This window comes from Taudactylus pleione, unplaced genomic scaffold (assembly GCF_031769625.1).
Source record: "Taudactylus pleione unplaced genomic scaffold, aTauple2 ptg000156l, whole genome shotgun sequence".
NCBI classification, from domain to species: domain Eukaryota; kingdom Metazoa; phylum Chordata; class Amphibia; order Anura; family Myobatrachidae; genus Taudactylus; species Taudactylus pleione.
This window is the reverse complement of record NW_028284558.1, coordinates 9,001,722-9,024,049: the sequence shown is the minus strand read 5'-3', so window position 1 is coordinate 9,024,049 and position 22,328 is coordinate 9,001,722. Positions and strand designations below refer to the sequence as shown.

Sequence of the window (22,328 nt, the reverse complement as noted above, 5' to 3'; positions counted from 1 at the left end):
GAGGCCTACCTCCAAGATTCTGGAATTTACCAACTGCAGGGGCCCAGCTAGGGGGTGCAGGCAGGGCATGTGCTCCGGGCAGTGATAATTTTCAGCAAGAACTCAGTTCCCGAACCTCTCATTAACTATGACATTATGTTCTGGGCCAAAATATATTTTCCATAAGATAAGTTTTATTTTAAAGTCCCTTTTGTGTGCCTGCTTTTCTAAATAATATATATATAATATACAGTCAGGTGCATAAATATTGGGACATTGACAGAATTTTCATATTTTGGCCTCTATTCACCACCACAATGGCTTTGAAATGAAACAAAAAAGATGTGCTTTAACTGCAGACTTTCAGATTTAATTTGAGGGTAATTACATCCAAATCAGGTGAACGGTGTAGGAATTACAACGGTTTCTATATGTGCCTCCCACTTTTTAAGGGGCCAAAAGTAATGGGACAAACTAAACATCCTAAATCTAACTTTCACTTTTTAATACTTTGGTGCAAATCCTTTGCAGGCAATTACAGCCTGAAGTCTGGAACGCATAGACATCACCAGACGCTGGGTTTTATCCCTGGTGATGCTCTGCCAGGCCTCTTCTGCAAATGTCTTCAGTTCCTGCTTGTTCTTGGGGCATTTTCATTCAGTTTTGTCTTCATCAAGTGAAATGCATGCTCAGTCGGATTCAGGTCAGGGGATTGACTTGGCCATTGCATAACATTCCACTTTTTAGCCTTAAAAAACTCTTTGGTTGCTTTTGCAGTATGCTTCGGGTCATTGTCCATCTGCACTGTGAAGCGCCGTCCAATGAGTTTTGAAGCAATTGACTGAATATGAGCATATAATATTGCCCAAAACACTTCAGAATTCATTCTGCTGCTTTTGTCAGCAGTCACATTCTCAATAAATACAAGGGAACCAGATCCATTGGCAGCCATACATGCCCATGCCATGACACTACCACCACCATGCTTCCCTGATGAGGTGGTATGTTTTGGATCATGAGCAGTTCCTTTCCTTCTCCATACTCTTCTCTTCCCATCACTCTGGTACAAGTTGATCTTTGTCTCATCTGTCCATAGGATGTTGTACCAGAACTGTAATGGCTTTTTTAGATGTTGTTTGGCAAACTCTAATCTGGTCTTCCTGTTTTTGTGGCTCACCAATGGTTTACATTTTGTGGTGAACCCTCTATATTCACTCTTGTGAAGTCTTCTCTTGATTGTTGAAATATACACCTACCTCCTGGAGAGTGTTCTTGATTTGGTCAACTGTTGTAAAGGGGTTTTTTTTCACCAGGGAAATATTTCTTCTGTCATCCACCACAGTTGTTTTCCGTGGTCTTCCGGGTCTTTTGCTGTTGCTGAGCTCTCCGGTGCGTTCTTTCTTTTTAAGAATGTTCCAAACAGTTGATTTGGCCACACCTAATGTTTTGCTATCTCTCTGATTTGTTTTGTTTTGATTTTTCAGGCTAATGATGGCTTGCTTCACTGATAGTGACAGCTCTTTGGATCTCATATTGAGAGTCGACAGCAACTGATTCCAAATGCAAATGTCACACCTAGAATCAACTCCAGACCTTTTACCTTCTTAATTGATAATGAAATAACGAGAGAATAGTCCACACCTGTCCATGAAATAGCTTTTGAGTTGATAGTCCCATTACTTTTGGCCCCTTAAAAAGTGGGAGGCACATATAGAAACCGTTGTAATTCCTACACCATTCACCTGATTTGGATGTAATTACCCTCAAATTAAATCTGAAAGGCTACAGTTAAAGCACATCTTGTTTGTTTCATTTCAAAGCCATTGTGGTGGTGAATAGAGGCCAAAATATGAAAATTCTGTCAATGTCCCAATATTTATGCACCTGACTGTATATATAATATTTATATACACCCCTAGTTGCTCCACCTGCAGTTACTGACAATAGTTTTCTTAGAAAAAGAGCCTGGCACCAGGTGACAGAGGGAAGGGGTGCCAGTAGGGGTTCTGAAGTTGCAGCTGCAGTGCGTGAGAGCAGGGAGGGGGCGGGATCAGCACACAGTTATTCCCTCCCAGGGATTGTGTATTTGGCAGTCACTAATGCTGTGTGTAGTATATAGTGGTCACTAATGCTGTATGCTGTATGTTATGGTCACTAATGCTGTGTGTAGTATAAGGCGGTCACTATTGCTGTCTGCAGTATATGGCGGTCACTAATGCTGTCTGCATTTTATGGCAGTCACTAATGCTGTCAGCATTATATGACAGTCACTAACGCTATATATTATATTGTTGTCACTGATGCTGTCTATAGTATATGGCATTCACTAATGTTGTCTGTAGTATATGGTGGTCACTAATGCTATCTATTATATGATTGTCACTGATGCTGTCTATTATATGGTGGTCTCTAATGCTGTCTTTAGTATATGGCATTCACTAGTGCTGTCTATAGTATATGGCAGTCACTAATTTTATCTGTAGTGTATGGCGATCACTGAGGCTGTCTATGTTATATGGCGGTCACTGATGCTGTCTATATTATATGGTGGTCATATAGTTAGAGGATGACTGCTACAAAAGAAACAAATGGGCGGCGCTGAGTGGTCCTGTTAGATTAGTGCCAATTAAAAAAATTGATAATAAAGTAATAAATAATAAAAAGACAGACTATGCAGAGTCGCTGCTGCAGCAATTTTGATTTCAGTTTGGATACGACCCTCCCACATGTAAATCTCTGCACATTTTACTCCTGCCCCACCTGCAGTGTAACATGGTTTTGCCAAGGTGCAAAGTTATTTGCTCTTTCTTACTATATACCCAAAGCTGAATCAGGTCCTGTATGTGTAAATTTTCACTAGATCAGTGATTAAGTATTTTGATGTATGAAACCTACGTAAGGAAGAATTTAGATGCCACTTCATATTTAACACTAGATAAAATAAATATACTGTTAACGTTTTGATTATATAGGAATTCCACAGAAAAGCTTGAGTCTGTTCAACTCGCTGTCCGAACTGCAGAAAAGCTGCTTAAAGAGCTAAAGCCACAGACGCTGCAGGGTCACATACAGCTCCGGATCATGGAGAACTATTGCCTGATGGCTACAAAACAAAAAGCAAATGTAGAGCGCGCACTCAACACATTTACCGAAGTGGCCGCTGCAGAAGTAAGCTCCTTTCCTCTCGTCTTAAATGTGCATATGTTTATACTGTTTGAAGAGGAAACTAATGGAGAAGGTCCAGTAGGTAGAACATTCTTTATGGTAGTAGGTGTTCTGGACAGGATGCAGTTAGCATCCCGGTGGTTGGGATGCCGGCAATCACAAAACTGGTGCCGCAGTCCCGACCGCCGGCATCCTGGCGGTAAGTGTTAGGGGGAGCGTTAGATTTAGGGTTAGAGGTTAGGGTTAGGCTGCGGGGGAGGGAGGGTTAAGATTAGGCTAGGGGAGGGTTAGAGTTATTCTGCGCAGAGGGATACCTAGTTGGTTGGGATTCTGACTGTTGGAATGCAGCTGTCAGTACTGCGGCCGCAGGCAACCCGACCGCCTAGATCCCGTACACAACCCAGCATAGATTTGCATAGAGTCTTGTTGGCCACAGTTTGTTCTTTTTATCCTATGATTAAACTACTTCTCTCCTCTAGCGATCTTCCTTGATTTACAGTTGTGCGCACTAATAGAATATGGGAGTTCTATAGATTGCTGGCACTCTCATGCACACACGCTAAGCTACGTAAAGGCAACAGGTTTTAGTTCAAGCCACATTAAACGTGGGATAATAATTTTACGGTTACTGATATTTTAAGTAGCTGATATACTGTAATTAAAGTGTTTGTTATATAAAGTGACTGATGCTAGTAGCACGTACTGTATGAGTTTGTCTCTAGCTTTTGTAAGACATACAGGTGTCCTCATACACCTAGCCTCAATACGCCATGTGGCACAAGACGCCTGGCGTGAGTGAGCCATGCTGAGCATTGTAGTGTCCTTTTTGTGTAATTTTTGTTTGAAAATGTGCTTCAGTTGCAATGGATGTGATTCAGGAGACTGTACTGATTAATTTGATACACGACACTTGTATATATGTGTGTGACTGAGTCTGAATGTGTATAAGAAGCACAACGGAACTTGGCATGGAAAAAAGAGCTTCGTATACAGATTCAGACTCGGACGTACACAAGATACACAGCACATCTGTCAGTTAGATTTGCGTTTATCTTTTTATAACATTTCAATCGTTTTTTTCCAGAAAGACCATGTGCCAGCACATTTGGGTATGGCCACTGCTTACATGATATTAAAACAAACCCCAAGAGCAAGAAACCAGTTAAAAAGAATCTCCAAAATGAACTGGAATCCAATAGATGCAGAAGAGTTTGAGAAGAGTTTGTTACTCCTGGCGGACATTTACATTCAGTCTGGAAAATACGATATGGCGGGCGAGCTGCTGAAACGCTGCCTCCGACATAACAGGGTATGGAAATGAGGCCGCCTTGAGTCTTTTATATCACTTGTTTTGTACAGTACTGTGGATTCTGCATGCTCCACTCTCCTGGCCCCCTTTATAATAGTTTAAATCCTCATTTGTTTAAATACAAATTTGCACAGGATTGTTAAAATGCATTTAAGGGAACTGTAAAACTCATTGCCATTTCCATAATTGTAGTAAAAATTAGGCATTCTCATAATTGACTCTAGATAGTATAAAGTGATTACTTCACTGCATTATCAGAAAAATACCTTTTATCAGAATGAAGACTAATTCTCTCGGGGGTTATAATGTTCCCTTTCCAGAAGCAATTAAATTGACAATACAAACCGCATTAGTCTTTCTCATTCGTACACAGATTTTACATCCTCATTTGTATTCAGTTTGTGTGATGATCTATATTATTAACTAATTCCTTTTAAAATGTTCTTACTACTTCCTTTATCTTTGTAACATGACTTGCCGCGGTGACCTACATAGATGGACTTTAGTATAGCTCCACGTGACCGGATGGCTTCCAGCCCGAACTCCCGATCACAGGTTGGGGGTCTCGATCCCCACTTGACCTTGGGGTATCAGGGATTCCCGCTTACCGTCAGTGAACGCCTGTCACTGACTCTGCCCACTGCACCGTGGGCATATAACCATGCTGCCACCACCTAACTCTACCATCAGCGTTTGGAACCGCATCTTAGGTACACTCAGGCTCCTACCTCCGGCGCCTGGAACCGCTCTGCTGCGTATGCGTCGACTAACTGCGGACACACCTCCTGTTTGGTGTCACCTGTTCCCACCTGATCCCTCGCAATGGACCAGGCCCTGCACGGTAGCGGCAGAGGGCTTGAACTTCGGAGACGCTCGGCTCAACCCAGAACAGTAGGAGCACGGAATAGCGTTTGGCGCAATTCTGTTGGTTGCAGGGTACATATGTAGTCGAAGTAAAGGCAAAAGGATTTTCAAAGGTGTACAATTTTACTAGGCACGAAGCCTTCTTTTATGCCACTCCAATACACAGTACCACAGGGGGTAGGCCGCCCTGGGTTCCTTCTAGCCAATCAGGCTATCTCACAAAATATAAATAAAAACATTTTACATTTCAAAGATACTAACTTAATTTCCTCTTCACCACCCAAAAAACAGTTGCTTTGCCTAAAGCACAAACTGCGTTAGCATATACTGTTTCTGAAAAGGTACATATAATGCAAATTTCTATTGCATTCGTCCTTGTCTATGACTAAACCAGTTTTGGCTTTCGGAGTCTTAACACCTTCTAAGTTCTTACACAAAATAGAAGCTTCCACAAACTTGCAGGGGTAATGTAGACACACACTGGAGACCTCTGCATTGCATTTCAATGAAAGTTCTGTAAACAAAGGTTTGGTCATCAGGATAATTAACATGTCACTGGAGGTGAGAATGTCTCATAACCATTACAGCCTTCTAAAACAAAACAACTTATACATTCCTTATAAGTGCATAGGCTAAACATTTTAAAAGTACATTTCCACAACTGCGCACAGCACATTGAATGACATGTTCTTACTTATACATTCGCAGTACGTGCCGCACTGCGCCTAAAGGCCCTTTTAAAAATGGTGCCGCGGCATGACGGTTAATCTCTTCAGTGTCATTGCAGCCATTTTAATCACGTGTGGTCGGCCTCCAGCCACATTCCAGTTTATCTTAGTGAACGGCATTGAAGAATTCATTTTATTTGTAAATTTTATGTTTTTGTGGTTCATAGTGGGGTGATTGTATTAATAATAAGTGCAATGGCTAATGCAGGTTTCGATCCCCCATGTAACTCGATTTGCACATGTCTAGATTTCCACTGAGGCACATATTGTAGCTTTCTGAAGTAGGATACAGTAACTGTGGTTGGGGAGGAGCAATTTGCGCAAACAAATGAGGATTTGGGTGGAGCAAGTGAACTCCTAGTGAGGTGCAGTGGGCACCGATAAGGTGTTCCATGTCACACAGTGTGTGCCATAGAGATGTGTCCTCATACACCTAGCCTCAATACACCATACATTGTGAGACGCCTGACGTGAATTAGCTGCCATGTCCTGTGCGACTCTGCTTGCACTGAGCGTCCTTTTTGCGTTTTCAGACGAAAATGCATCTGTCGCAATGCGATGCGACTAGGACGCACCAGGAGTCTGCACGAATTCATTTGATATGTGACACTTGTATATCTGTGTGTGACAGAGTCTGTAAATGAAGCACAATGGAAAAAAAACCACGGCCTCTGCATTGAGCACTTTGTATACAGATTCAGATTGATTCGCAAACAGATATACAAATGTCACATAACAAATTAATCAGTGCAGTCTCCTGGCGCATCCTTGTCGCATCGCATTGCCACTAAGATGCATTTTCTGCCGAAAAAGACACAAAAAAGATGCTCGGCACAAGCAGAGTACCACGGGACTTGGTGTGTCTGTAGCTCAGATCATTTATTTTAAGTCTCAGATTTTGCTAAATTGAGAAATACTTAAGGAGAAAAGCAAAACCGTTTTAATGACCGTAGTAGTCTTAAAGTGACAGGAGGTTCAACTTGATTTACACAATGTCCCTCTATTTAGATTTTTTTTTTGCATTTCTAGGTAATAAGTTCAACACGCACAGTTGTCACATGTAATAAAATGTCCTATCACTATTAATGTAAATCATAAATGAGACTTAACAAAGCCATATTTTAGGTGTGAAAAAAAAGGTTATTTTATTAACCCATTTGCTGCTGAAGGTTTCTCAGTTGTCTGCTGAAACAATTTTTTATCATTTGTGCTCATCAAAATCACTGCTTATTTTATGCAATTCCCAACCAAATAATTATACCTTGTTTTTTATTTCGAGAAATACCTTATATTTTCAGAAAATATCACTATGCCTTAACAGGGCCATAACTAGGGTGGTGCAACATGTGCCACAGGACAGGGCACCAGAGGGCAGGGGGTGCTGTTCTTTTTGGCCCTTGGCATCTTATGGCCACTCCTTTCTCCTCTATGGCTGACTCCCCCTCCATGTGGCCACCTCCCCTAACACCTTCAGACACCATTATCCTTTATTTTTATTTTCTTTATTTGGTGCCCCTTCATCATCCCTTCGGGACAAATCAGATTTGTCATGCCCCTTCCCCATGAGGCTAAGCCCCTTTTACAGGCACACACCTTATCTCCCTATTTTAAAAATGTGTGTGTGAGGGAACGGAACGCCAATGCTCTTTCTGGCCCAGAGCACCAGAAAGTCTATTATATGGACAAATTTTACAAATATGGACAAGATGATATTTTTTTTTCTGGAAATTTCAACAAAGTGAACCAAAATTCAAACGTGATTTATCTACTTTTGTTAAAAACACAAAAAACATAATGTGTGGTGCTTGCTTCAGCATTAATCCACTTTTGCAAAATAGCAAAAAGCTGGATTCTACGTGTAGCCCCCCCCCTCCAAAAAAAAACAAATCTGAAAATGGTGATACATTTTTTTTTTTAATTTCTTAATTTTTTTTGATAATTTTCTGGATCTCAATTTAAACTCTTACTCTGTGTAGAATTAATATGGTAGCCTGGTTATAACCTAACATGTTTGAAACTAGAAAGCCAATCACAAGAGAAAATTTATTTTTTGTGTATAATTTCAGTCATTGGGGATCACTAGATAATACGTACTAAAGGGACACACCGTTTGAAAGATGAGACTCCCCTCTTTCAAACAATTGTGCTCCTATGTGCGTGCGGTCCAGACAGTGGCGTAAGTTCATCCCAGACGCCTGGAGGCAATTTATCGTTTAGTGCCCCCCTACCCCCATATTGCATCCCTAATTGGGTGAATATATTGTGGGTGAGGGAGGTAGATGCCCCTTGAGTGCTGGCGCCCTGCGGCAGGCGCCTCCATTGTCTCCCATACTTCTGCCCCTGGGTCCAGATGTGCCCTCCCAGCATGTGTGGAATACAACTTTTTCCCGTAGTGCTGGGCCATTATTATCTTGTGATTATTAGACAATAGCTGCTAAGGACCCACATCGTTTTAAAGAGGTAAATCCTTTCTTTTATATAGTGCCAGTATGGGTGTGATAGACTAGGGGGCCACGTAACATCAACGAGGGGACTCCCCTCAACGTCATTTCATGATTCATCTCCATCGGTCACCTGAGCTGGCGGGGAATAGTTGTTTAGCACAACGCGCCACTTCTGGATTTTCTATCTCTCTCTACATTCTGGCTCACTTCTAGTAGTAGTAGAAGTAGTAGAAGCATGTTATGAGAGCAAAGGATTATGTGCACCCTGAAGTACGCCTGGCAGACAATCCAGGATGTAGTCATAATGTTGACATTTACAATGTTGACACCACAATGTGATATAACAATTATGATGTAGACATTGAACATGTCTGTATCTGCAGTATGTCAACATGTGAAATGTCAACATTCTGCACAGACCGGTCAGGGGAGGCTTAGGGTTAATTTGTGGGAGGGGTATTAGGGTTAGGCATTAGGGAGAGGATTAGGGGTTAGAATTAGCAATATTCACCGCCAGAAGCCACGCAAGATCTGCCGAAAGTCGTCAGCACATCACTGCCGACCTGGAAGACACCGCTGGAGCGTTTGGTGTGTCCGAACCAGAAAAGTCACCAATAGACCACCAGGGACGTTTTCATGACATTCTATTCATGGATACATTAATACAATGTCGACATTATGAATGTCGAGAAAATATAAACACCAGTCTAGAATAATGGCATTTTGAGGTGCCTTTCGTAACTTATATCCACTATTTTTCACTGTTTAATTATTCTAGCACGTAACATTAATATGTTTGTTATTAAAAAGAAAGAAAACAGCATTACAATAAACCAACGAATGATCCCAAAAACTGAACATTTGCAAATGCCTTCAGTTATATGCTAAGGATTACGGGACCAGTACATACTGTATGTTGTTTTGAATTGTTATCAAACTGACCAATACACAGGTATATTTTAAAGGCATAATCAAAATTCCACTAGAACCTGCATGTAAGCTGCATTTCCCTGATCTGACATGTTTCTGCCTACTAAAAAGTAACAAACTGCTCTACTGTACTTAACAGTTTTTGTGCAAGGGCAATGTAATTGGAATGTTGATAAAAGCCAGTCAGGTGTTTCTATTCATTATGTAAATTGTATTAAACCTTTGACCAAATCTGATTGGATGTTACGAGTTATCGCACCGCTTGTGCACTGTTACCTGTGAGACACTTTTCATTAACGACCCCCCATTGTTTTAGCTTATTATCACCGCGTAGAGGGCTGGTCAAAGTCTAGTTACCATGGCAACTAATAAATACACCCTGGTGATCAAAGCATATTCCTTTTTCTTAGAAACCCTCGGCGAATAACTGCCTCCATCCTAGTGTTTCTATAGGTAACAATTTCTAAATTAGGATACCAAAACACACACTGAGGACAGAGCTGCGCTCTTAATGCAAAAACCAGTAAGGATTGTGTTGCTGGGGTCAGTATTGGTGGAGCACCAGCTGTTGTAGTTATTTCTTAGGTGCACAGTCTGGTCCACTTTGTCGCTGGGGGGCGCTGAAGATTTGCGGATTTCAAACTTACCTGAGTGCTCTGAAAATAAAATCTTATTAAAATCTAAATTGCTCTTATGAGACAGTGTAGCAGCATTTCCTATTGAATAGTATTAATGTATTTCTGTTTTATACTGCTGAGTTTTTGGGATGTCGCTCACCTACTTTTACATGATTGTACCAAGTTTGACAAGGAAGCCTATAGATCTGCTGTCCACTTACACCTGGAGTTGGTTGGATCAGTAATGAACTCTGCTCAGTGCAGACCTTTTGCTCTGATGTGGAAAACAAAATGCATGGCAGGTTTATATAAATTATAAAGTGTTGAGACGGAATATTTACAGAGTTGTACAGTAAGGGACACAGTTACCAAGGGCTGTTGTTTTGGGTACCAGAAAGATCCTTGTCTGGACTGTATGGAAGACATTTGCGCCCTGTCTTGTACTGTTGTACAGTTTGTGTATATGATGTCTGCGCAGTCTCCTTTAAGAAACATGTTTGCTTACAAAAACAATTGTCCTATCCAGCTTGTGAATGTTTTATTACTATACATTACATCTTATTATTATGACGTTTGCAGTCATGTGGAAGAAATTGTAGTTTTTGTGAATGGAGAAATGGAATCACACCAAGAAGAAAATTGCTTATATTTCATGTTTTACTTTTGTGTCTCCATAGCTTCTAAAATTGTAGCGGATTAAATAACAACATTGTGATCTAAGTACACGAACACTTTGTAGCAGACCATAGAAATTCTAGACAAAGATGTGAGCTTTTACCAGTAACAACGTGTGTTTAACTTTGTTTTCCACAGTTCTGTATCCTAATAACCACATTAAATTCATTGTTACAGTCCTGCTGCAAGGCCTACGAATACACTGGCTACATAATGGAAAAAGAACAGGCGTATAAAGATGCAGCCAGCAACTATGACATGGCCTGGAAGTTAGGAAACAGGACAAATCCCACTGTTGGTAAGTGAGGAAAATGACATCATAGGCCCTGCTTGAAAACAGTGTGTGGATATTGTCTTTGGGAACCTATAATGACTTACATTAGTCGTCTTAGAAGATGGTTCAAGTTTGTACTCTAGGACCACCAGCAGATGTGGCGTTCTATACTTACTCCTGATAGCAGGAAAATAGCATACTCCCATCAGTGAACAACATTTTTAAAAGGAGAATACAACTAGAAGATGTTTAAATATTACGTTCTGCAATTGGTACTGTCAAAGCCTGGGGACCACTCAAGGAAACAATTTTTACCTGGGCTCAGTGATAAGTCCTTTGGCCCTGGTTAAATGCTGGGGGTGTGAGAAGGAGATCCAATGAGAAGCCAAGAGCATGGTCATTGTGGCTTCTTATACCTTCTGCTCAAATCTCCATTTAGCAGCCATATTAAGTGATGAACAGAAAGGTGCTAGCGTAGCCTTATAGGAAGTTTTAAAATACATCTAAATATAGTCATGTTTTTTACATTAACCAGAAGCAAAAAATTAAAATAACAGCGCTGAAGTGTAACAATAAAAGGAGAATAGTTAACTCTGCGTGCATTACATATGAACCATGAGATATATAGTGATGTATATTTTCACATAATTTATTCATGCAAATTCAACAAATATTTTAAAAAATATATAGACACATAGATATACTGTACATTAAAAACAGTATAAAGAAAAAACTTTAGGGTACAGATGTTCCCTACAGATGATTTTAGATGTAGTGAATAGCAATAATTGTGATCTTTTACTTCCACAATAAGGACGCAGATGGACGTACTGTATGAGTTTTCTCAGTGGAAAGATTGTATCCTTTTTAAAGCTGACAATGTTGCCAATAATGGCTAACTGCTACAAAAAGACATTACAGCTGTAATGCGCAAATAGTCAGCACTCACAAATAAAATATTGACACAGTGATAAAAAATAGGTGATTACAAAATGTGGAGGAAAAAAAGGAAAACAAATTCAAATAAAATGTAAAATTTTTTTTAACAGGATCCCAGAGACAGCAGCACCCCACCCTGTTTTTGTTGTTTTTTACATTAAAATTAATTTGATCACTAGAAATCTGGACAGAATTACAGTGTAATCACATCAATAACAAATCGGTGGGAATTGCCGGGTCTGGACTAAAAGGAGAAAACACTCCAAGTGATGGGTATTATTTTGTATTGAAAAGAACATGAATAGCACTCACATTATATAAGCCATCATCTCTGCATATGGCTGCTATAGTTTTCTGTCTTCTGTCTATCGCACCAGCCACACGCATTTTGAGACTAAAATATTTTCAACGGGCTCAGAAAACACTTCTGCTGATGTGGTAAGTCATGTGATCGCTAAATTACAAATGATAACCCATGTGCAATAATATTCAGACATTTGTTATTTAGGTTACAGCTTTCTTATTAGGATTATTATTGTATATATGGGTTGTCATTTAGTGATCATGTGACCACTATGTACTAATGTACTATTTTAGGTGACTCGCCCCCACAACACGAGTATAGGTACTGTTAAAGAGAAACGCGTTGCTGTGAATTCAGGTTTTTTTCTGATCAGTCAAGTTGTGCACATGGCTTGTTAGGGTGCAGCCATGGAACATTGCTCTACATACTGTGATAAGCTCCCGTAATGTGAGTCTTGTATTATCCCATGTTTGGTTCATTTCACCTGCTGGAGCTGTGGATGGTTATATAACAGATGAATTGCATGGTCTTATTTTTTTATAATCCATCAGTTATTTTCTTACATGTATTGTCTGTGATATATGCATTGTTTGTTTGGGGTAGAAATGTGATTCACTGTAGGCTCTGCTTTCAAGACCTACATTACCTTGTTAGTGCCAGATCAGAAACCTTATTGGTTGTACTTAAACATGACATTTGAATTGTTACCCTTGAGCTAGGGGTGCTATGTTCATTTGCAGAATACTTACAGCTTTTTTTTTTCAGGGTATAAACTGGCTTTTAACTACCTGAAGGCAAAGAGATATGTTGATGCAATTGATGTGTGTCATAAGGTAAGAGTTTGTGTGCTTGTAAATATACACAATAATCATTAACCTTGAAACTCATTGCAGATAGGTGCAACATTTTCAGGATAGTACATTTGTCATTCACTGAAGAGTGATTCTAAAATGGATTAAAAAGCTTATGTTTAATATATGTATAATTATTACTTTTTTTTTTTTTTTAACTGCCCAAATATGTTTATGGCATCTAAACGCTTTAGTGAATAGTATGAGTTATTTTTTTAAGCAACTCGTCGGCACGGCAATGGGCATCAGGTTTACGCCCAGCTATGCCAACCTATTCATGTCCAAATGGGAGGAGTCTCATGTGTGGTCTGGGCATGGCTGGGGTGCAAACCTGGTGCAGTGGTGGCGTTATATCGATGACATCCTTTTTGTTTGGGAGGGTGATGAAGAAGGGCTGAAAGAGTTTTGTACCTATCTTAATAACAACTCTTATAACATAGTCCTTACTTTTTCTAACAGTAAGGATGTGGTGAATTTTTTAGATTTGCAAATTTGTGTGATAAATGGTCAAATAGAGACTAGCAATTTTAGGAAACCAACAGATTGCAACACATATATTGATAGAAAGAGTAACCATCTCCCTCTTTGGTTGGAAAATGTACCAAAGGGACAGTTGTTAAGACTTAGACGGAATTGTTCTAATAGTGCAACATATGAAACTCAAGCCAATAAAATGATTAATAATTTTATCCAAAAGGGATACAATGCTCCCAAATTAAAAGGGGAGATGGATGAAGTATTAAAGGTTGATAGGAATTCTTTGCTGGAAGATAAAAATAATAAAAATCGTAATAACAAATACATGGTGTCCTTCAGTAAACAATTTAATAATAAATATAAATATATTGAAGGCATTTTTAGAAAACATTGGGGAATCCTATTAAAGGACGATATTTTAGAAAGAATTCTACCAGAGAAACCTAGAATTATATATCGCAAAGCTCCCAACATTAAAAACAGATTGGTATCCAGTGCATTGCCTACGAATGAGAGACGCCTACTACCTAGAAACAAAGGTTTCTATAGGTGTGGCGACTGTAGAATGTGTAAGGCATGCAAAAACCCTCAATCAAAGATAACTGAAGTATACATAAATGGACATTGTTTTCCCATTAAGGATTTTATCACTTGTCATACTAATTATGTAATATATGCGTTAACATGTACATGCGATCTAACATATATTGGCAAGACCAAACGTCAGTTAAAAATAAGATGGTCTGAACATGTTTATAATATCATTAGAGGTTGTGAAAATCACCCTTTTGTCTATGCATTTTAAAGAAAAACATAATAATTCAATCAAGGGTTTAAAATACTGTTGTGGCATAGTCTGGGTCAAGGACAATTGGCGAGTTAAAGATAGAGATATTAGACTCGCCAAAACAGAGATGCGTTATATATATGAACTCCAGACACTTAAACCCACAGGATTGAACTCTGATTTTGAAATTAAGTGGTTTTTATAAAGTTTTTATTATTTATTGCATTTTATATTATGTACAAGATGGATACCGGTTAGAACGTTCAATCTTTCACTTTGTGGATTTGTTTCCTTCTTGGCTCTTTTAGCCCATTGGTGGGTGGGGTTTACTAGATCATCTTTGCGTTATGGGATGTGTAGTTCCCCTTAACAATATGGTGACTGTGCGGTATCATTATGTTATAGCCATATGGGTAGGTATGTTTTTTAAAGTGTACGTGTAATATATAGACTTTTCAATTTAATTTTAGGGTTTCAGGGCGCCGCAGATCACATGACTGGTGATGGTTTTCCGTCACGTGATGTGTCCGACTCCATTTAGTAGTCCCATGGTATTTGTAGTTTTTTCTAGCAGGGAAGTGAGCGTGCTGTGCCACGCAGTCAGCGTCATAGGAGTATGCGCGGCATGTCGTGATGACGCCGCTGAGTGACGATGCAGCCTTTGCTGTATTTGTGGTTTTATAACAGGGAAGTGAGCGTGGTATACCACGCGGCCGGCGTCATAGAAATATGCCTGGCAAGTTGTGATGATGTCACCGATTAGTTCCCTAAGTGGTCATGTGATATCATTTGGATGGATATATACTCGGAGTGACTGATGGGAAATGTAGTTCCCTAAATCAAGATGGCGGCCGTGTGATTATACATGCTCCGTTTTTGGTGAGGTATACCATATTTCCCTGTTTATTTATATTGCATATCTTTATATTTTTGCATTTTAATCGGAGCTTCTGTTTATACAGACACTAAAGTTGATGAAGACGCCGCAGAGCGTCGAAACGCGTCCCAGTGTCTGTTTGCCACCTTGTGTGTCCCACCATACTTATTCAGCGTTATTCCCGGGATCCATCTTTCGCTGTTAGGTCTGTGTGTTTCAATACATTTCTTTCAATAAACCTTTGGAATTTTAGTTACTCTTTGTGACTTCACGGTCCCTTTATTATATTCTTTTTTTGGGCCTTGTGGATTTGATCCATGTGAGTAACCAGTGGATCTGTATTTTGTGAAAGAGGACCGTTTAGAGAAACTGCTACGTACCTGTATCCTGCATTTCCTAGGTAAGCTTACATGTAAGCACTATTTGGTCTCATCACGGTGTTGGTGCATCTGTATGGAAGTTTTGGATACTTTCTCAAGATCTACTGCTGTCCTGGGTGGGACTAATATCACCTCCTCATCCATTTCTGACACCTGAGGTGTACAACATCTCTAAACATTTACTGTTTGACAAAAGAACATTTTTCCTTTCTTTTTCTATATATTTACATATGGACTCATTGAGATACGTTTGGAATCTGTGGAAAAGGTTCATTATCCAGAACATCTCATTAGCGCGGATTTGTAAGGTCACTTTTTATGTTTTATGTCTGTATTTGTAAGTTGGTGACTTATATATTGACCTTTTCTGCTGCTATATGAGGCAGCGCCCGTTGTTGTGATATTTTCTTAAAATCATCCAGCGTTCCAAAAGCAGGACCTCTATACAGTTATATGGGAAAGATTTCTGGACTGCACAACCTGACTATATATATGATGGGAGGTGCTACCTGATGAGACTAATTGCAGGTACAGAAACAGACAAATCTCAGGTGCACAACTCCAAGTATTTAATACTTGTGGATCCCCCTGGATTGCGTTGGTTAATCTGTCTCAGGGCACCGCATTATAACACATTTTCCTTTATAACACATTTTAACCCTTCACTGTGTGTGTTTAATATATATGTACTTCACTTTTTTATTTTCATCTTTATATGCAGCTGCTCCTATCTATCTCTTTACACTGCACTTTTCTTACTATGGTGGTGCCCTGGGGCAGCTTGGCTGGGCCAATTTTGGGGGGTCCTGCGCTCTGGATTTGAACCCTAGTATGTTAGGGACCTACCCGAAAGAGGTTACCTGGATATGGTGGGTAGGCCTATAACCTTGGCCATGATTATGCTAAAAACCTCTATTGATTGCAAAATTTTATTGCATTTATATATATTATTAATTATTTGGAGTTGTGCACCTGAGATTTGTCTGTTTCTGTGCCTCTATACAGTTACTCTGGTATAATTTAACATGAAAACAAAAATGTCATATACAGCTCTGTCCTCATACACCATTTTTGTAGCCACGGCAAACAGCACCTCTCGGCATGCATCTTTTTTTGTCCGAAAATGTGTTGTAATGCAATGAGACTAAGGGGGGTATCCTATTAGCTGCGCTGCTAATTGATCGCGGCAGGGCTATCCAATTAGCCCCGAAGTGCCGCCCGACGCCGACATTTATCATGGATATTTTTCGGGACTGATGTGTACCGAAAAATAATCCACGATAATTTAAGTTTTTTTTCACCACCTAAATGGCGAGAACACATAGGTCCGCGAGCTTATCGTGGATCCTATGTGTTTTCGGGGGAAATATCCTATTATTTCGACCAAAATAATAGGATAGGGGGGAAAAAAACATTGTAAAAAAACTGGGATAATTGGCGAAAAATCCCCATTTTTCAAGGGTAATTCAATATCCCCCTAAGACGTACTAGAACACTGCACTGATTCATTTGATATGTGACATCTGTGTGCGTCTGAATCTGTATACAAAGTGCTACGATGCAGTGACCGCAGATTGTTTCCATGCTAAGTTCTGTTGTGCTGTGTTTTTATACTCAGTCGCACACAGATATTCAAGCGTCGCAAATCAAATTGATCAATGCCGTCTTCTGGTGCGTCCTACTCGCGTTTACATTTATGGGCAATAGAGATGCTGAGGCAAGCAGAGACGCACAGTACCTGGCAGCTCATTTGTACCAGGCATCTCCTGCTGCATGGCGTATTGAGGCCAGGTGTATGAGGGCACATCTGTAAATACAACTGGTAACAATACAACTTTTTCCTGTTTGTTTTTTAATCTCCTGCATTTCTTCATAAACACATCTGTCTTTCACAAAGTTTTGCACTTATATATTTGCAAGGAATATAAAACAGGAACCAGCTGCCGGCAAACTAACACATGTGAAATAAATTGCAGACCAGTGGATGGCAGCAAATTACAAGTGATAGCTAAGAAGCTGGAGGTTAGAAATCCCTGCCCTATGTTTAACCATGTGATTAAATGCTAATCGTTACTTTCCCAATGCTAACCTAGTAATGCTGGTCTGCTGTAACAAACATGTCAAGTTGAGCCTTTGAAGTTAGTCAGACAGATTCAAAGAGTCGGAAATAAGCTGTAGTATCATGCCGAGGCTAGAGCCAGAACAAGAAGACTTACAGATGTGTCCTCCTACACCTAGCCTCAATACACAACGTGCGTGAGTGAGCCGCCAGTTCCCGTGTTTGCGTTGAGCGTCTGTTTCATCTAGGACTAAGACGCATTTTCCAGGGAAAAAGATGCTTGGCGCAAGCCGAGTCGCACGGGACACAATAGTGTATGAGGACACATCTGTACTGATGATCATATCCAGGAGTTTATCACTTTTTTTTTATTCCTTGCAGTCGCAGCTTTTCGTTTATCGGCTGCTCGGAAATGAATATGCTGCGCCACCTGGATTGATTGTAAATTAAAAAAAAGACAAAAATATATCTGATCACTGTAGGGAAGAGGTATCTTTGAGAAAACCAGACATCTTAGCAGAAGGAGAACAGAGCATTCCTCCAGCAGTCACCACACAAAGATGAAAGGGAACACCTTACCTTCTCAGAATGCTAATGATGCTTTCCACTTTTAATCAAAGAGAATAAGCTCATACAGGCATGCAACTTATATTATTATTACTAATGCTGGGCATACACTGCCAGATAAAATGTCTGTCAGACCGACAGACATTTTATCTGGCAGCCTGCCAGCCGCAGAGGTCGCCGGCATACACTGTGAGAGAAATCTCACAGTGTATAGCCTGACATCCGCGCTCCGCCCCCGGGGGCGGAGACATTTCCCTGTTCCTTCCGTAGGAAGGAACACAGGAAATGTCAATCTGTCGGCTGCGCTGGGCATACACTGCCCGATGCGGCCGACAGTTTCCCGGGTAAATATCGCATCGGACGGGCATGCTGGACAATCCAGCATGCCCGACCGAGCAATATTTAACCCTCGGTCGCCCGCATACACACTGCAATTATCGCGGCGATCCGCCGATATCGGGCGGATCGTCCCGATAATTGCAGAGTGTATGGCCAGCTTAAGTTAGAGTGTGTTTCAATTCTGCTTTTTTAATAAAATGTTTTGTAAGTCATGTAACCAACTTGCTGCTGGATGCTGTCGTTTGTAACTATTCTCTAAAACAATTATATTGCATGTAAATGCAACCTTTGCCATGTGGCATCATTGTGTGTGTGTGTGTGTGTGTGTGTGTGTGTGTGACGCTGTATTTCACAATAATACACATCCCAATTGAGTGGCACTCTCCAGACTTCACTTGAATAAAGACATTCAACACATAGTTGCTTTTTCCAACATTTCGGGTTTATTACCTGTCTTCAGGGAATATATACATTGATTAATAATAATTGTATATAATTTATATAGCGCTTTTCTCCAATAGGACTCAAGGTGCTTAACAGATAGTATGAACATAGGGCTTGATTCAGCAAGGAATGCAGTTGCTTATTAGCACGTAATCGCCCGATTGTTGCGTATTGCGCATGCGTATGCATCGCAGTGGGCGTGCGCGAACTAGCCATTGCGATCAGGACTGCGATTGCAGAGGCTACGCATCTCCTTGTCAAGGCCATCCTCGGTCCACCACTAAAGAAGATCATTAAGGACTCTACAGTCTTGCTCCTTTCTTCCTCAGAACAAATGTCTGAATTTAACTTACATTTCAGGCCATAATTACAAATGTCGTTGTCCTAAATATTTATGGATCCAATCTCCTGTTATAAATAGTCTGTAACAAAATTCAGTAGTTGCACATGTTTGGCCTTGCTATTGCAGCTCTGTATGTATATCTAAAAATTTGAGAGCTCATATTTTATCTTGCTGCCGACATTGCATGTCCTAAAATTCTGCAGGTACTAAACTGACAACATTCTTCAGATAACACTGAAAATCAGTTAAAATCAAATTTACTCCCCTATCAAGCATACATACTTCAAAACATAGAATTTGACGGCAGATAAGAACCACTTGGCCCATCTAGTCTGCATTTTTTTACCTTTTGGTAACCTATGTGATCCTCAGTTCTTTGTAAGGATATTCTTATGCCTATCCCAAGCATGTTTAAATTGTTTTACTGTCTTAGCCTCTACCACCTCTGATGGAAGGCTATTCCACTTATCTACTAACCTTTCTGTGAAGCAATTTTTCCTCAGATTCCTTTGAAACTATCTCCCTTCAGTTTCAGTGCATGTCCTCGTGTTCTAATACTTCTCTTCTTTTGAAGAATTTCTCCCTTCTGCACCTTGGTAAAACCCATGATATATTTGAAAGTTTCTATCATGTCTCCCCTTTCCCTTATCTGTTCCAGACTATATATATTGAGATATCTTAGTCTTTAGTTGCCCTTCTTAGTACAGTCTCTAATGTATTTATAGCCTTCTGGAGATGTGGCTTCCAGAACTGAACACCGTATTCTAGATGAGGACGTACCAATGACCTATACAGTGGCATTATTACTTCTTTCTTCCTGCTATTGATCCTCTCCCTATGCAACCAAGCATCTGACTTGCCTTTCTCATTGCTTTGTTACAATGCTTGCCTGCCTTTAAGTCACCTGAAATAGAGCCTCCTAGATCCCTTTCCTCCTCTGTAGTTTCCATTAGAGTACCCTCAATACTATATTATATAGCTTTGTGTTCTTGAGACCCAAGTGCATAATATAAATTTTTTAGCATTAAACTGTAGTTGCCTTGTTCTTGATCATTCCTCTAGTCTACCTAGATCATTTGACTTTTTCTCCCAGGATGCAAGGGGGCCTCCCTCTATGACCCGCCCCTGGCCCGGAGGCTCCTCAGTTTCGTTTGGTGCCCGGCCGGAGTCGGGTCACTGTATTGCAGTGGGGCTGTTACTAATAACCCTGAAAATTTCAAGTTTATTCTAAGTGCGGTCAGCGCGAACAGTCCCGTGGAAGTTCACACGGCTGCATGAACACCCTGCTGGTGCTGAGACGCCGCTACTGATCCGTGCCTCTCGGCGGGCCTTAGGGGTCTTGCTAACAGGGACCCTGGAGGATTCCTAGACCGCGGCTGGACGCTACGGGGTGCAGGTAAGCGACACGCACCGCAGTGGTGCATGTCAAGATGCTTTTTTTTTTTTTTTTGTCTCCAGGGTTGGGGGACACCCTGGGGATGATAGCAAGTGTGGCCAGGCACTGAGTCCTCCGTCCACACTAAGCTACTTGGGACTGGAGTTCTGCGGAACACTCCAGCGTCCCAGGGGTTAAACGCTGGCCAGGGGAGGCAGCCTTCCCTGTCTAACTGTCGGCTCCTCCCCGCTGCTGAACACACCTTTCCACTGTGGTCTGGCTTGATCTGTGACAGCTTCCTGTTTCTGGCTCCGCCTCCCCATGAGTTCTTCGGTCTTTTTCCTGGCTGTGTGTCACTGATCTCCACAGGCAGTGTGGAGTACGGGTCCCCCTACATACCTCTCTTGTGGTTGGTGGTCAGTGTATGTAGCACTTTTGTCCTACTAGATGCTAAGGGCAAAATATTGTAAGCGGGGGTTTGACGGCGTGTTCTATTCTAAACCCTGGCGGTTTGGTGGTAGGTTCTATTCTGTTCTAAACCCCGGGGGTTTGGTGGCGGTTTTGCAGCAGTTTCTAAATGACAGCCCTGTTCTATTCTATTCTAAAATGTGTTTTGATAGCAGTTTTGCAGCCGTTTTGGCCTTAGTAAATCTGCAGATAGCAAAACCGCCGCCAAACCACAGTCAAAACACATTTTAGAATAGAACAGGGCTGTCATTAAGAAACTGCTGCAAAACCGCCACCAAACCCACGGGTTTAAAACAGAATAGAACCCGCCACCAAACCGCCGGGGTTTAGAATAGAAGAGAAACCGCCGCTTAGTAAATTTTGCCCTTCGTCTCTGTAGTTGATTTAAGAAGTGCCATTAAGTGCAAGTATTATTATTTTCTGCATTTGTTTGCAACTGTATGCTAGCTCTGTCTGTTTTCATGGATAAAAACTATCATTCTTTTGTTGCTATCCCTGTACCTATTCTGGGCCATAAGCATGGGTGTGGCACAAGTCGCAGCTGAGACTCGGTCTCTGATTAAGTGATCCTCTTTACTATGCCTGGCAGTGGGAGGGATATGACTAAGTTAACCCCTATTAAACTGTTCTGTAAAAACTGTACAGCAGTGTTAGGGGCAGGGGACATAGCCTCTGAGGAGTTATGTTTCCGATGTTACACTGCCCCGGGTCCTTCTGAGGCTTCTGCCGTTCAGCAGCCATGGGAATGCTTTGCAAAAGCACTAACAACCATTGCAGGGCATTTAGCAGGCCCTCCTATGTGTCCACAGTTCAGTTTTCAACAACAGCACCTTTATTGCAGGTTGCGACTGAGATACGTCAGCAGGACGCACCTATCAGCAGACCAGCTAAAAGGGTCTTGCTATCATCGCAATCTACTGTACGGGATGATTATGATGATGTGTCATCTGATGATGGACTGCTTCTGGATGAGTCTGACTCTGAGCTACCTCCTCTGGAGGTGGGGGTCAAGTCTAATATATATATATATATATATATATATATATTCCAGTGCTAATACAAGCTGTAAAAGCATCCCTGATCATTGAGGAGGATGAGCCTCCTGCGCCTAAATCTAGGCATGCATATTTCAT

General features: G+C 40.8%; 1 protein-coding gene across 3 annotated transcripts in view; it reads left to right on the top strand.

Annotated features, from left to right (window-relative positions):
- Positions 1-22,328, top strand: part of TTC21B (tetratricopeptide repeat domain 21B) — a 135,731-nt gene that overhangs the window by 103,914 nt on the left and 9,489 nt on the right. Inside the window, exons 25-30 of one of the 3 annotated variants that reach the window (XR_015878803.1) lie at positions 2,952-3,147; positions 4,229-4,453; positions 10,889-11,009; positions 12,994-13,061; positions 15,306-15,620; positions 15,845-15,908. Coding sequence is in view for 1 of the 3 variants with exons in the window: in XM_088474837.1 (XP_088330963.1) it covers positions 2,952-3,147; positions 4,229-4,453; positions 10,889-11,009; positions 12,994-13,061 (610 nt within the window). In the remaining 2 variants the exon portion in view is untranslated. The remainder of the gene's footprint in view (positions 1-2,951; positions 3,148-4,228; positions 4,454-10,888; positions 11,010-12,993; positions 13,062-15,305; positions 15,621-15,844; positions 15,909-22,328) is intronic. The other 2 variants (XR_015878804.1, XM_088474837.1) reach the window with 2 other exon arrangements.